Genomic DNA, 15259 nt, shown 5'->3' with positions numbered 1-15259 from the left:
TTCTTCATTCACTACAGCCTACTGGGGAACAGCATCTAGTGACCTTTTGAACCAGGGTCTCTGTCATAGTGGAAGATTTGGGGCTTGCCCAAAAGGCGAAAAAAGAGGGACCTGGACATTGCTGTGATAATTTGTGTGGAACTCTGAGTGAAATCATAATCCAGTGGGCGGGGCATTAACCTCATCACACACCCCTGCTGCGGCTATCAAACCGAGAGTCAAGTTTCACCACATCATAGAAGAGACTGTTGCCATTTAAAGTGGTGTTTTGTGTATGTGTATACATACAGAGTGCATAGGTTAATATGTCTTTTCATCTGGGTGTAGGAAATAGCATAATGATTGCTTTAGTATATTTTAAAACCTTTCAACTCTTCAGTATATTTTGAAACCTGCCAGCAAGTTCTCTCCCATTTTTAGCCATTTCTGAGAAAGATAAAGCTGTTTTGTTTGATTTGGTGTTTTGTGTATGTGCCCTTTGAAACAGTTTAGGTCAAGATAAAGCTACTACCCCAGTTAGGGGTATGTCACTTATTAGGGGTCTCTCTGGTAACTGAGTGGGAGCACTCCACCTCACAGACTGATCTGACATGGGGAAGAGCGGCAACTGGGGAGGAGGTACCGTGACAAGAGGGTGAGGCAATTTGGAAGCTCCCTTGCCATAGTCTCCAGTGTTTAGGCTCAGTCCCAGGGTCTCACTAACAGCTGTGATGTCCCTCAAGAGGAAGGGTAATTGGGTTGCAGCCTTAAAGCCAATCCCAGAGTGTTCTGGGGACCCGGTAGGCAAGGGGATGCTGGCAGGGCTGGCTCCAGGCACCAGCCGAGCAAGCTGGTGCTTGGGGCGGCAGCTTGTAGGAGGCGGCATTCCGCCCAATCCTAGGGCGGCACGGCCGCTTTTTTGTTGTTGTTGTTGTTCCGCTCCAGCTGCCCTGTAGGGGGCAGCGGCGTGGAGGATGGGAGCGCCCTGCAGCAAACCCGGCAGGGCAGCCCGCATCCTTCCCTCCCAGCCGACCGGAGCGGCGTGGAGCCCTCCTGGCAGGGGGCACGACGGGAGGGGCCGTGTGGCAGCGCCCCGCTGAAGCCCGGGCCGCCCCCCTTCTTTCTCTCCCACTGCTCCCTTCCCCTCCCCACGCTAGCCGGGGCACATCTGCACGGCAGGGAGTCCCCCTGCACCCTGGCTCTGGCCGCGCCGCCGGTTGTTTTTGTTTTTTGTTTTTCTATTGCTAGATAGACCAGGGGGAAGGAAGTCTCCTGGAATTATTAATGTCCCATCCCTTCCCACAGGTGGGGAACTACACCCAGCCTGTTCCCCCAAGTAAAGCTGGGGGCAGTGAGAGATGGGTTGTTTCTTGTCCCACCAAGATAACTTAGGTTGGGATTGGGTCCCATTTTATAATCTATCTTCCCCTATCCCCATTACCCTGATTGAGTGTATTACTGTCTATTGTTTTTTTCCCTTTCTGTAGATGACTTTATAGTGACTTGTTTTTGTCAGTTGTTCTCATGTTGTTGTTCAGAAGCTGCCTGCTCCCTCTTTCCCCTGTTCATTAGCACCCGTAGTGGGCAAATAGCTTTCTTTTAATGTTTTTTTTAGAGTTGAACTAAAAGTACAGGTGTTATGAATATATGCTGTTCAACACCTACTCTAGCAAGTAATCGTTCCTGGAATTGCCTCTGAAATGGTAGTGTACTCACTTGGAACTCTGAAAAGTAAACATCCCAGTTCTTTGCTTCAGTGTTGGCTGGAATCAGCTTTGCACCATAGAGACTGCTGGTCCCCACCAGCTGACAATGAAATGAATACTCTGCAGGAGCAGAGATGATGGAGACATTAAATCTAGCGACCATTTGGTTGTCATGTGCAATCTCAACAGAATCTAAAGTAAACCAGTTTCGAGCAGAGCCTGTATAGAACTTCTTGGTCATTAGAAATCTACAGAGAAGAAAAACAGAATAAATAGAGTCAAACTGACATGGAAAAAGTTATAATATTCATTGGTGTGCATGCTTAACCCACAGTAGAATCCAACAGGGACCATCACTCAGAGAAGAACAGATGGCAGACGAGATTAATCATCACTAGCTCTTTGCCCAGGAGACAGCAGTTAGTATCTCCTCGTACAAGAGGACAGGTCATGAGTGAAGTGACTTTGTGAATCTTGTTTTACCACTTGTTACAGTTTTGTATAATAAGCGATAATAAGCAATGTTTTCGTAATTTGAATAAGCATTTATTGTTTCATTCTGCAAGGGACTGTTATAGTGCCATATTTATAAACAAACCAGCAGAAGCTGAAAGATTGTCTGCAGAACTGCAGTATTTTGCAATAAATATTTGTATGGGATTTTTTAAAGAAAAGTATTTTTATGAAGGGTACAGACGTGAAAACCACTTTGATTTATTATAGCAACTGTTTCTTGGTACAGATGACTAAATGGCCATTTGCATGTTCAAATACCTGAATTTATACCTGGAGGCACAATTTTATCACTCTAGGTATGTTTAGAACCCCCATCACTAAAATATGAGCACCTTCCAAGTATTCTAAAATAGAAAAATATTGAGATAATATGTGTAATGCCGACAGACCCCAGTCATCGGCAGGCAGGATTGTACCTGGGACCTCTGGAGCTTAGTGCATGAGCCTCTACCGCATGAGCTAAAAGCCAACTGGCTGTTAGCTACGGCTGTAGAGCAGACTCATTTTACCTCTCTCTTTAAGTGGGACAGAACACCACACCCAGAAGGTGTGTGGGTTATATATGGAAGTTTCCCTCCTTTGGTGGACCTGAATCCTATTGCAAATTTGTACCATGTTGCATTCCGGTATTCCAGTTCTCTCATATTAAATATATTCTCTGTGTCAGTTGAGAGGGTTGCTATTGGAGATTTCACACTTTTCTCCTTATTTTACCATGCTCAGTATTTTAATTCTACCTAGTTTAAATTAATTTTGTTTGTCTAGTGCTAGCTGAAGAATTTTTTCAGTAACTTGCAATCACAGTCAGAGTCCTTGGGGTTCTCCCCGGAGGGTGAGTATAAATTTGGGTACTCTAAGCTGTCGGCCCACCAGGAGTATTAGATGTGGACTTTGAAAATTTTAGGTGATGTTTAGGTGCTGCTGCAATAGGTGCCAAACAAATCTGTAAATACAAATTACAAAAGAATCAAAAACAAAAAGCACATTAAAAATAAAATATGTGTAGGTAGTAATTTTTGTAGTAGATAAATAGGTAGCAAGTAAAATGGACATAACGTATCAATTGTCTGACTAACAAAGATGATATCGCTGAAGTATCTATCTCAGAGCCAAAACCAGTCCTTAGTTTGAGCAGGAAACACCTTATTATAGTAGAGATTCCGGTCATGAACAGGAATTGAATCTCTTCACAATATTTTTATTATTTGTTATTTGTATTACAGTAGCACCTGGGGTGCCAGTTACAGACCAGGACCCCATTGTGCTAGGTGCTGTACAAGCACAGAATGTCCTGAACTGTTGTAAGTCACTTATCTCAGGGCTGCAATCACTATAAATAGAGCAATTGTCCAATAAGACGCCCCAAAAGACCAAACAGGATCACAACTTTCAATAAAACATACTATCAGTTTAATGTACACACAATACTTGAATTGCTAATTCTACATGACCAATACCAACACCAGCAATAACTAAGTAATATTTGTAAATGGGTAAAGGCTAAGGGATCGACTGGACCACTTGGACATGGCCCTGCAATAGAGCTGCATGGTGGAGTGCTCACAGTACTACATACCTTCAAGGTATGCAACATCCTCTCCCACCCGTGAATGGCCAGCCAGTTCTGCTGGCCTGTGCGTGAGTGAGATTGCAGTTCAGACTCTGCCTACTCACTGCTCCTCCTTACCCCACCCCCTTTGGGTAATGTGTACCCCTACAGGAATAGCAAGGAAGCAGTTCCTGCACTCCTATGGGTATAGGTATTGCAATTCTGTCCAGACTTTGCACAGGCTGTGCATAAAATGGAACAAGTTTCTTATCCCTCTGCTACTGTTTGCTCCCACCCAAAGCTAGGCAGAATGTAGCTCTCCTTTAGGAGTCATAATTATACAACCAAATAAACCAAAGTGATGCACAATGGAGAGGAAGGGTAGGATGTTTTATAGCTATCTATATGGCTTTTGATGCAGTGCTTAAAAAATAGCATTGTTGGAATAAAAAAGGTGAACAAATGGAACGTATTCTCAAGTCATGGAAGATAGTCAACAACAACTTCTGATTCTTGTAAACATGAACTATTATTTGTATTGCAATAGTGCTGAGAGGCCTGATAAAAGATTGGAACTGTTCAGACACATTTTAAGGGACAGGCAGGAAGCTTCAAGATAATCAGCTTTGAAATATCAAGGTTTTTGTACAAACCAACAAAATGCTTAGTTGCACTTAAAATAAACCAGTCTTGCTTATAGCGTGGAGGGATGACCATCTCTCAGGACCCCAGGTTAGTTTCCCTGTTCTAAATTCTGTCCTCTCTTAGGTTACCAGAAATCTTTCTTAACAAAGCTCCATGAAGTAGGCCACCAGCTTCTGACTGAGGATTCTTGGCTCACTTCCCCATCCCTTTAAATATGGGCAGCAGAAAACTTCAGCGGGGAATTAACGTCTTGCCTTTTGGTGGTACGCAAGGAAACTGTTCATAGTGGAAGACAGTGACAATTTAATACTTGATTCAAGGATTCAATTAACATGGGGATCTAATAATCATTAAAATATGGTTCTACTGAGAAAGTAGTCAACCACCACTTTTGTCCCTCAGATTTAGGATCAGATTTTCTCAGTGTAAATTTTTCCTAACTGCTAGTCTTGAAAACTCAATCCAGGATCTGAGTGTCAAGCTGAGTACTTTTTTCCATGCATCCATCACCTTTAATAACAATCTCCTGGCCAAATGATGCCCCCACATTAACTGCTGTGGAACTTCCTTCAGCCCTAAATGTCTTTGAACAAGTTGGAATTTAGTAAATAAGTCTATTTATGATCTACAAGAAGGAAGAGAACAAGCTTGACACTCATATCTTAGATTGAGTTTTCAGGACTAGCAGTTAGCCTCTGCAGGGCTAAGAGGAGTAAAATGAAATAATACTTTTTCTGTCACTGAAATGAGCAGATATGGTTTTGAATATACACAGACCTTAAGAATTGTTGAGGTATCATGTGCCATTTTACATTGTGGCTTTTCAGAGCAAAAGCACACTTTGAACTGTAAATAAAATTATCAGGAGAAACCATTCTCTTCAGTGGACTTCCTGTCCTTCTTTTCTTGGCTGTCTCAAGATCTTCTTATGAGACTGGAGTCTATCTCTTATGCAGTCTTGGAAGAGCAAAAAACTTCTTTTTAACAATGCCCAAATAAACAAGCCCCAGATAATCTCCTGTCATCTTTACTGTATGCTGAAGTTGAACAGACCTTATGAAATTCTCTAAATTCTGTGGTGGTCACCCCTCTTTCACTTATTGTTCTACCCGAGGCTGTTCAGATAGAGGGCATCAATATTTTATTACATTGTTGCATGTTTCTATGAGCCCTTTTCCCATTGTATTAATAGCTCTTAGAGCCCCAGTGGAGGAGAATGTAAGCTTTGTAGTTTAATACCCTTTCTAATTCCATCCTATTTTCTTTTACCTTAGATGGGGCTTGCTACTTTGTTTTCAAACTGCCATCCAATAATTTCAATTCTGCTTTCAATTATTTACTCTATCCAATTATTTTCTTCTCATAGATTTCATCTCCTTAGGTCATCTCCTAAAATGTATCCCAAACTAATTTCAGGTGAACTATATCCTTATCAAGTTAATCATAGTATTTTTAAGGCCAAATTCTGTGCTCAGACATGTGCATGCAACTCCCACTTCATTGGGAGTTACTCACAAGCTTCCAAGGTAGGATTTGGCTCTAGGTTTCATAGTAGCCTTTCAAGCACGGGCAGACACAAGATTGTTCCAAAGAGGAGATCTAAAGATGGTGGAACTTGGGTGGAGGACAGTGGCTCATCCATTCCTGCCAGCTTGTGGGGCTCCTCTGCAAGAACTCCTGGTGATAAGTTATGCTTATCCCATACTGTTAAGCTTATCCCATGCTTAACAGTATGGGATAAGCATAACTGGGGAGAAGCCATTGTCAATACAATGCCCCCTATGGACCTTCCTGATTCACTGTTTCGAACATTTAAAGTGGGGTTTTTGTGCAAGACAATGGGTGTACAGCCAATTAATCTCCTATGAAGCTGTGCTGCTATAGGGGATAGGTCTGGATTCATGTAGCTGTACTATGTTCTACCCCTGGATGCTTTAGATCTTTGGGGTTTGCATGTCACAACCCCTTCTATTCAGTGACCCATTGAAAGACGTTTTTAGCTCATTAGAAAGGCTTGTTCAAACAGATGTTCTTACAGATAACAACTGGGTTAGAAATCCCTTTAAGTTTATCAGTCAAGTAAACTAAGGTACCAAAGAAGAAATTTCATAAGTAATTAGATAAAATGAGATATAAAAAAAAAACATAGCAAAATCAATTGTGAGAAATTCCCTCCCCACAAAGGAACTTCTTTGTCTCACATCCTATAAAAGGTAAAGAGGTTTTAGGAGTTAGACTGGGAATGAGCAAACTGCCAACATTCCACTTCTTACAGAAGAAGAGACTGGGGTGCCATCTTTTCATCATTCATAAAAGGTGGTAAAATATACTTTCTTTCTGTATTCTGTATAGCGCTGTATTAATCTTTGACTAATAATCTGGTTAAATAATTCCAACTGAGCCAGTTATTTGAAATCATGAATAATTATTAAATTTAAATATGCAACAGCAGTCACCCACTCACAGAAGATGTTCAGCACTTTGCAGCACTGGGCCATTACACTGTAAATTTCATTACTGACTTCTTTTGTTTCATTTTGCAAAACACTGAATACTCTGATAGTGCTCCCTGAATAATAAGACTGCAAGCACAGCGATGGATATGGAACTACTGTTTAGATATTAGACTTACTTACACATCACTATCCCTACTATATTTATTCTGGCTTGTGGAATAGTCCTACAATGGATACGATTAAGTAGATGATTCATAAACCCAAGAGCAGCATGGGAAATGGGTACACTTTTGACACCACTAGAAATAGGAAAGTTCATGTGCCAATGCCCTATGAACATAATTGTTTTGCTACACTTTATTTAATTAAGAGAAGACCTTATCTGTGGACATCAAAAAGGTTTACAGATCTTTAAAGTTACATGTGCATCCTACACTATACATAAGGGTCTTGCCTATTGGTTCATGACTCTTTCATGCATTGTAAAAAGAGTCAGCACAGAGAAATAAAAATTGGTTAACTGTAGTGAGTTCCCCCGGAGGGGGGAAGAGCCCATCCGGAGGCCAGAGTGGGCGGAGCTAGGGAGCTCTGAGCTCGCCCCTCAGGGGGGGGGTCAGGCAGCGACCTGGAAGTACAAAGGCTCGCCCTCAGAACTCAGTCAGGCCCCAGCCACCGGAGAGACCAGACGTCTCCAGCCTAGCTCGGGGCTGGGAAGTCTCCGCGGCCCGGGGCGGCCGCCAGGAGCTGCCGGGCCTGCCCTGCGCCTGCTACCCGGAGGAGCTGCTGGACTTGCTGAACAATCTCTGGCCTGACGAACCCCTGGTCCAGGATTTCCCCGAGACCGACACCAGCCCCCAGGTAGGCCCCGAGGGGGAGTGTGGAAGTAGCCCGGGGGCAGCCGACCCCAGTCTGGCTGCAGCACTGCCAGAGCCTAAGTCAGTGTGTTGCGACCAGGATCCCCACTGACAGCAGCAGGTCTTCTGCCGCTGCTAGGGCCCCGGGCTGGGACGCAGTGGAGTGGGAGGGCCTGCTTCTCCCCTGCCACCCAAACTGTGGGTGGCAGTCTCCCCCTCTCCCAGGCTTTTTGAGGCTTAGGCCTACTATTGTTGCTCAGCCCTGACTGAGGGTCTGAGCTCCTGACTCAGCGTTTGTTGCCCGGCCCTGACCTAGGGCCTGGGTTTAAATACTTGTACTATTGTTGCTCAACCCTGACTGAGGGTCTGAGCCCTGCCATAGCATTGGTGCCCGCCCTGAGCCAGGGTCGGGCTTACTGTGTCTTCCAGGATTGCAAGGGCTGCCGAGGGAGACCCTGCAGCCGGACAAAGTACCCAAGCACCAGTGGGTAGTGAGCTGGTGTGGCTCCCCGCCGCCCGGAGAGGGTCAAGCCCCGGCAAACTCTTGTACATTAACTTATAACATTTTTGAAAGATATCAACATAACTCTACGACCCATTGTAACCTTATCCCAGAACAGAAATAATGAATAAAAATGTGCACTTGATCCTCTTCTGTTTATGTCCTAATTTACAGATACTCCTCAAATAGAAAGGTTTTATTGTAGGGATGCATAGCTCCCGAATTGCCAGCCCACGGGCGCGGCAAACTGCTCCCATGGCTACGAGGCAGGAGTGACCTTCAATCCAGCGTTTGTGTTTGGGAAACTTATTTGGCTGATTTGATTGTACCCTCGCAGCTGGTGTTCACGCGCTCAAGAGATGGGTTCGTTATCTTATGTGCATGTATACTGCCTGGCTTTTCTATGCGCAAGATTTGTACCAATGAGAAGCGTTGTAAGCAGGGAAGTGTAAAGAATAAAAGCCCCAGGAAAAGTTCCTGGAGGTAGAGGGGCTTTTCGGCTACCACAGACCTGGTGTTCTGTTTCCTTTCCTGCGTTGTCACCACATTTTATGAATAAACTATAAAGATACTGTGACAGACCCAGACCAGTGGGGTACAGGAGTCTGGTAGAGGGCAAATATACTGGTCACTGGATGAGTAGTTTTCTGTTCCCTGAGTGACCAGAGCAGGGGCTGCACTAGAGTAATCAGGAACCTGCTAGAACCAGTTAAGGCAGGCAGGCTAATTAGGACACCTGGAGCCAATTAAGAACAAGCTTCTAGAATCAATTAAGTCAGGGCACCTGGATTTTAAAAAGGAACTCACTTCAGTTTGTGGTGGGAGTGTGAGGAGCTGGGAGCAAGAGGCGCAAGGAGCTGAGAGTGAGAGGGTGTGCTGCTGGAGGATTGAGGAGCACAAGTGTTATCAGACACCAGGAGGAAGGTCCTGTAGTGAGAATAAGGAAGGTGTTTGGAGGAGGCCATGGGGAAGTAGCCCAGGGAGTTGTAGCTGTCATGCAGCTGTTAGAGGAGGCACTATAGACAGCTGCAGTCCACAGGGCCCTGGGCTGGAACCCGGAGTAGAGGGAGGCCTGGGTTCCCCCCAAACCTCCCAATTGACCTGGACTGTGGGTTCTCCCAGAGGGGAAGGTCTCTGGGCTGTTCCCCAACCCACATGGTGAATCTCTGAGGCAAGAAAATCCGCCAATAAGCGCAGGACCCACCAAGATAGAGGAGGAACTTTGTCACAATACCTTATTTTTAGGTTGTTGATTCCATCCACTAACCCAGTATAGTTCAACGACAACCTATGAATAAAAAAGTAGATAACTACAAAGAAATTACACAGCAAAAAGATACAGTAAACTGGACAAATATGACAAACATTTCAAGCAGAAATGCTTCATCTCCCTCCAGCAGGTGTTTTAAAAGAATGGAAAACAGAGAATGCAATGACAAGAGACCTTGTTCCATGAACATACTCACTGCTGGATTAATGCCACGTATTGGCATGGCTTCACTGTTGGGAAAACTTACAATGAAATTGTTGTCTCACTAATGCTAGTGGAGGTTTCAGTGGTTGTAGAAGAGAGCCAAGATGCTAACAGAAGCTGAAATACAGCAGCTCAGAGGCACTGAGGAAAGTAAAGATAACTATTCTAGCCAAAACTCATTTTAACTGTACTCTCATAAACAAACAAGGAAAAACAATAAAAGGAAAACAGTCATAAAAAACAGAAACCAGGATTAAATGATTCCTGTGGTGTTGCCTCTGTCATTTTCCTACAAGAAAATGAAACTTGAGCTATTTTATTAAATTAATATTAGCCTGTTGAAATTGCACTACTTCTGCTTAGCTGTTAGAATCACATGCATTTTATGGTATGGATCTTTGTCCCACTCACGTTGCATTGGTGTCTGAACAAACAGATGAACTGAAATCCACCTTACGGGACACAAATGTTAAATTTGTCAAATCCGCATGAACTGATTTGTTGGCTGTGAGGCTGAAATTACTGGCATAAAAGAGAATGCATGTGCTGGTTCCATTGGTCACATTCAGTGGATAGTATGCATCTGTCACTTGAGCTTCAGTGGCCAGGAGTCGCCGTCTTGATTCCAACACTACATTGGGTCTTCTGGGAATCTGGGATAACAGCACATTAACAATTAAATTATTAAACAAAAAGAAAATTGGGACTGGTACACATAACTTTTCAGCTCTATATTGTCAGTTTGAATCCAGCTCAGGATTGCAATCACCAACAGTTATTAATATCTTACGGCTGTTCACCAAACTCATTTCATATAGACCACTGGTCTTAGTCCAGTTTCCAGTGGGCAGGTATCCTCATCACAAAACCAGTCTCACTAACACTAGCTGGGCAACCTTGTGACAGTCTTAGCGACAGAAGACTACATGGATATGGAGCCTACCCTGTCTTTTCACCTCTCCAGGTGGCTTTTCCAGGTCAGTGTTGAGTTTCCAGCACAGTGGCTGGGCATTGTGGGCAAGTTTGTGCTGTCACTGTCCATTGCTATACCTGATGTGGGTAAAGAGAGGACGCCATTCTCAGGCACTGCTGATTGAGAACGTTTCATGAATCCTAGTTCACACTACTGAAAACTTTTAAAATAATGATAAACAACTGATGAAGGGGTGCAAAGAAAAAAAACCCAATATACTGAAAAAAGAAGAATGGCTGCAGCCTTGGAATAGTAGTGTCGTTAGTGCTATTACCTGGGAGAATTAATTGATTTTTTAAAAATGTTGATATAAGTTCATTTTTTTTCTCTTGGAGAACGGCAAACAAATTTCAGTTAGCCAGGCTGAAGAGCTGGGTTTTTCTGTTTTGTTTTTTGGCATGCCATTAGTTTAAAAATTGCTTAAATTTTATATTTTTTATTTTAAAAACAGGCTATTAAATCATTAGGGATTAGGCTCCTCTGATGTTTTCTGGAAAAAATAATTTTTAAAATGGCCAGGAGGGCAAGATGTTGAGGTTTGAAAGTATATATGTTTACTGCACATGCACAGCACTAGATCCTTAGCAGGAGGCTTCCCAAAATTCCATTTGATAGATAATATATTCTAATAAGTGTGCCATAGGCATCCTGGGTGAAATCCTGGCTCCACTGAAGTCAGTGGCAAAGCTTCCATTGACTTCAACGGGGCAATGATTTCATTGCTTGTTTTTAAGCACTCAGACAATACTCTACATCAGCGGTTCTCAAACTGTGGGTCGAGACCCCAAAGTGGGTCGCGGCCCCATTTTGATGTGGTCGCCAAGGCTGGCTTAGACTTGCTGGGGCCCAGAGTCAAAGCCCGAGCTTCAGCCCTAGGCAGTGGGCCTAAGGTTACAGGCCCCCTGCCTGGGGTTGAAGCCCTTGGGCTTCGGCTTTGGCCCCCCCAGCCTGGGGCAGTGGGGCTTTGGCTTTGCCCCTCCTCTGGGGCATCAGGGCTTAGGCTGGCTTGGGCTTCAGTCCCCCCTCCTGGGGTCCTGTAGTAATTTTTGTTGTCAGAAGGGGTTCGCGCCACGGTGCAATTAAGTTTGAGAACCCCTGCTCTACATGATCCAACTGTGGCTGCAAACTGTGTCAAATCTCCTTTGTCTTATTAATGCAAAGTTCTTATACAGCCTCTGCAAAGGTAGTGTCTATGCTAGTGCCACATATGAAAGTATGAAGCAAAAAATTATGGGTGGGGCAGGGACTACTAGATCTCTGTTTATGTGGATCCATAAGTTGAGAACCCTTCCAAAAGGAGTGTCAAAGGGCAATGGCCATTACTACAGCATATTGGTTGGAATAGAGGTTTCATTATAGCCTTACAACCTGTCTGTAGACTGTAGCCTCAGAGAACTCTGTCTCCCTAAGTTCCTGCTTAGCTCCCTGCAAATAAATTAATACACCCCAAACTGGGAAAAAATGAGTTAAGGAGCAGTCCTGGGCACAGGTGACTTCACCTCACCACCCCAGTTGCTCCAGCTGGAGGAGGAGCTTAAAAGAGAGCCAGGCCATTTGAAAAAGGGGCAGACAGGAGAGACCTATCTTGGAATCCCTCAGTAATGGTACAGCAGGAGTCCTGGCTGCAAGGGAGAGGGCCTAATGGAGCGACTAGCCTTCCCCTAGGACTAGGGAACCCTTCACTCCAACTTCTGGTGGATTAATTTATGGGGCTTTGATCACACCTTGGACAGGGAAAGTACATGGTAGGAAGTGGCCCAGGGAGGCACTCTGGGGTGTTTGCTGTTGCTGCCTCTTGTAGGTCCCTGGGTCACAGCCCAGTGGACAGGGAGGGTCTGAGCTCCTCTACCACCTTTCGTGAAGTGGGCACAAACCCCTTCAGAAATAAGGGGGGATAGAGACACTATAAACTTTGAGTCAAGGGTGCAACACCCACAATGGATGGAGGTGGGCTAAAGACACTTTCTTTTTGAACTACATATATTTTGTTGGACTTTGTTACTCTATAAAGGGAAAATCAATTGGCGACCTAGGCAGAGGGCTGAGTCGCTACCTGAAGGGGGCACTGCTAGAGCTGGGATCCAGTGACCAATCACCAGGAAGCAGCGGTAAGCCCAACCCCATCACAATTGCCTTTGTGCAGGGAGAGGATTATTTTACCCAGTGCACACAAGCATAATGGGCTAAATTAAAAAGCTTTGACTAATATTAATCTAAATCATGCCCTCAATGTTATTAGTTCCCCCCCATCCATTCTTACTACAGAGTACTGCCTTTTAAAATGTAACTCGGATCCTTTTTGAGCAGAGCAGCTAGGACCATGGGGATCTTCCAGTTCGAAATAGAAATTGCAGGATCCTGGTATTCTTTGATGTATTGTTTATTCCTTGTTTATTTACAAGGAATGTACAAACTCCCGCTCCTCTGAATGCAGGAGGAACCAAGAACAAAAAGAGCAGTTTCTAAGTTTACAGCCCAAGGCCTTGTTAGCCAACAGACCCAAAAGCTCACTGTCTAGCTTTTTCCAGCTGGGATAAGGTTATATTGTGCTTACCTGTTAGTTCTTGGCGTTCTTGCTTTTTGCTTCTGCCGCCCTCTGTTTCTGTGTTTTCTGCCCTCTCTCTCTCTCTCTCTCTCTCTCACTCAGACACACATACCTGGTCATATGCTCAGTGGAACCTCCCACCCTGCCCGCATGGCGATAGCTTCTAAACAGACACTATTAGGCCTTATTTTAGGTGCAGCACCCTTAAGTGTTTCTTAAAACTATCTTAAGTGAAGGGTGCATTAACACATCAGTTTGAATGAGGTTTTTTATCTCATCCCATAACATTTCACCCAGCTCATAATAATGTATTAACCCACATATTTTAAATGAAGAAATATGTCTCCCCTAAAGAAGAGAATGTTACAGAGGAAAATATTCAGTTTTAATATAAAACTTTGAATCTGTCCCTAGGCCCCTCCCCCCAAAATGTAATTATTTTATTTTTGTATTGAGAAAAAGATCTGAAGATTAAATTGTATTTTGTCTAACAATTGACTGCACATTATGGGAGGATGGACCCAGCATATCACCTAAAGAGGGTTTTTTAAACCACTTGCTAATAACTGAAAACAAGACTATAGGAGACAATGACTAAGCTATGGGGATTAGTTGAGTATGTCTGGAAAAAATATAAGTGATACATTTTCAGCAGACTAAAGCTTTATTTCCACTGCTGTACTGCCAATACTTTAACCAGGGGGTCTCAGAGAGATTTTTCCCTTTATCCTCTGAAAAAGCCCATATATCAAAGGTGCATTTGCCTGCAGAATCTATCAGTTTGTTTCCCTATCTCATGCAAAAGGAAGGCCATTTGGCAAACAAACATCTTTTAAATGCACTTTGCTGGAACGCTTATACTTTGTTGTTGAAAATAGAGACAGTATATTGATAGTATAGCACACCATTCAAGTGTTTGTGCTATTTAAAGGAGGGCAGAACAAATAACTTTTAGGGAAACTTGGAGGTGCCCTTGGGAAAGACTCAAAAATACCTACTCTTATGTAATATTTTTGAGTCCCAGGGATAAGTCATCTGTGGCAGGAATGATTTAGCAGGACCGAAAGGGGAATTAATTCCTTCAGAGGCAGGAAAATCAACCCAACCTTTCCTTCAAGCTGATGCTGGAATTTTAAACAAAGGGTCCCTCCAGAAAATCACTACCTATTTCTATTTCAAACATGCATTTATTGTTCCTTTGTTTTTTAATTTTATGATCTATACCCTGCTGCAACAAACATGAGTTTCTCTAGTTAGAATCATCCTATCCAAATCTATACATTTAATGATAACTACAAACAACAAAATCCTTACTTAGAAAATTGGTTAGAATTATATTGTATTCTCTTAAATGCAATTTAGTCTCCATGTTCTAAATCTTTAAAGGATATTTTTTTTTTTACCCTTTATCTTTCTGTTGGGCTTATCAATAACAATTCTGATCTCACATGCACAGTGAACAATCGCTGTAGCTGACTGAACAAGGCACATAATGAAAGGGATGCACTTTGCATTGTCTTCGATCAAAATTGGGCTGACCTGGTAGAACTGAGTGTGGACTGAGAGTAAGAAGGGACCCAATTCGTTCCTTTGATCTGCATTGTTTGACTCCTAACTCAGAATAATCTGTGGTGTTTTTAAAGGAAGAAAGAACCTCCATGGAAAACATCTGACCCACTGAGACTAACAGAAGTACTGGGAGCATAAGCTTTCGTGGGTAAGAACCTCACTTCTTCAGATGCAAGTCTTGCATCTGAAGAAGTGAGGTTCTTACCCACGAAAGCTTATGCTCCCAGTACTTCTGTTAGTCTCAGTGGGTCAGATGTTTTCCATGGAGGTTCTTTCTTCCTTTAAAAACACCACAGATTATTCTGAGTTAGGAGTCAAACAATGCAGATCAAAGGAACGAATTGGGTCCCTTCTTACTCTCAGTCCACACTCAGTTCTACCAGGTCAGCCCAATTTTGATCGAAGACAATGCAAAGTGCATCCCTTTCATTATGTGCCTTGTTCAGTCAGCTACAGCGATTGTTCACTGTGCATGTGAGATCAGAATTGTT

General features: G+C 43.4%; 1 protein-coding gene across 2 annotated transcripts in view; it reads right to left on the bottom strand.

The window, feature by feature from the left end:
* Positions 1-1695: 1695 nt before the first annotated feature.
* The window catches only part of LOC117876240 (V-type proton ATPase subunit S1-like), a gene marked incomplete at its 3' end in the record, with an annotated part of 70823 nt that continues 57259 nt past the window's right edge, over positions 1696-15259 (bottom strand). For both annotated transcript variants that reach the window (XM_034768195.1, XM_034768203.1), the window contains 3 exon segments: positions 1696-1933; positions 9442-9495; positions 10093-10334. In XM_034768195.1, coding sequence (XP_034624086.1) covers positions 1696-1933; positions 9442-9495; positions 10093-10334 — 534 coding nt within the window.

This window comes from Trachemys scripta, chromosome 1 (genome assembly GCF_013100865.1).
Source record: "Trachemys scripta elegans isolate TJP31775 chromosome 1, CAS_Tse_1.0, whole genome shotgun sequence".
Taxonomy (NCBI): Eukaryota; Metazoa; Chordata; order Testudines; family Emydidae; genus Trachemys; species Trachemys scripta.
The sequence above is the reverse complement of the archived record's forward strand: the minus strand, read 5'-3'. Positions and strand labels throughout refer to the sequence as shown.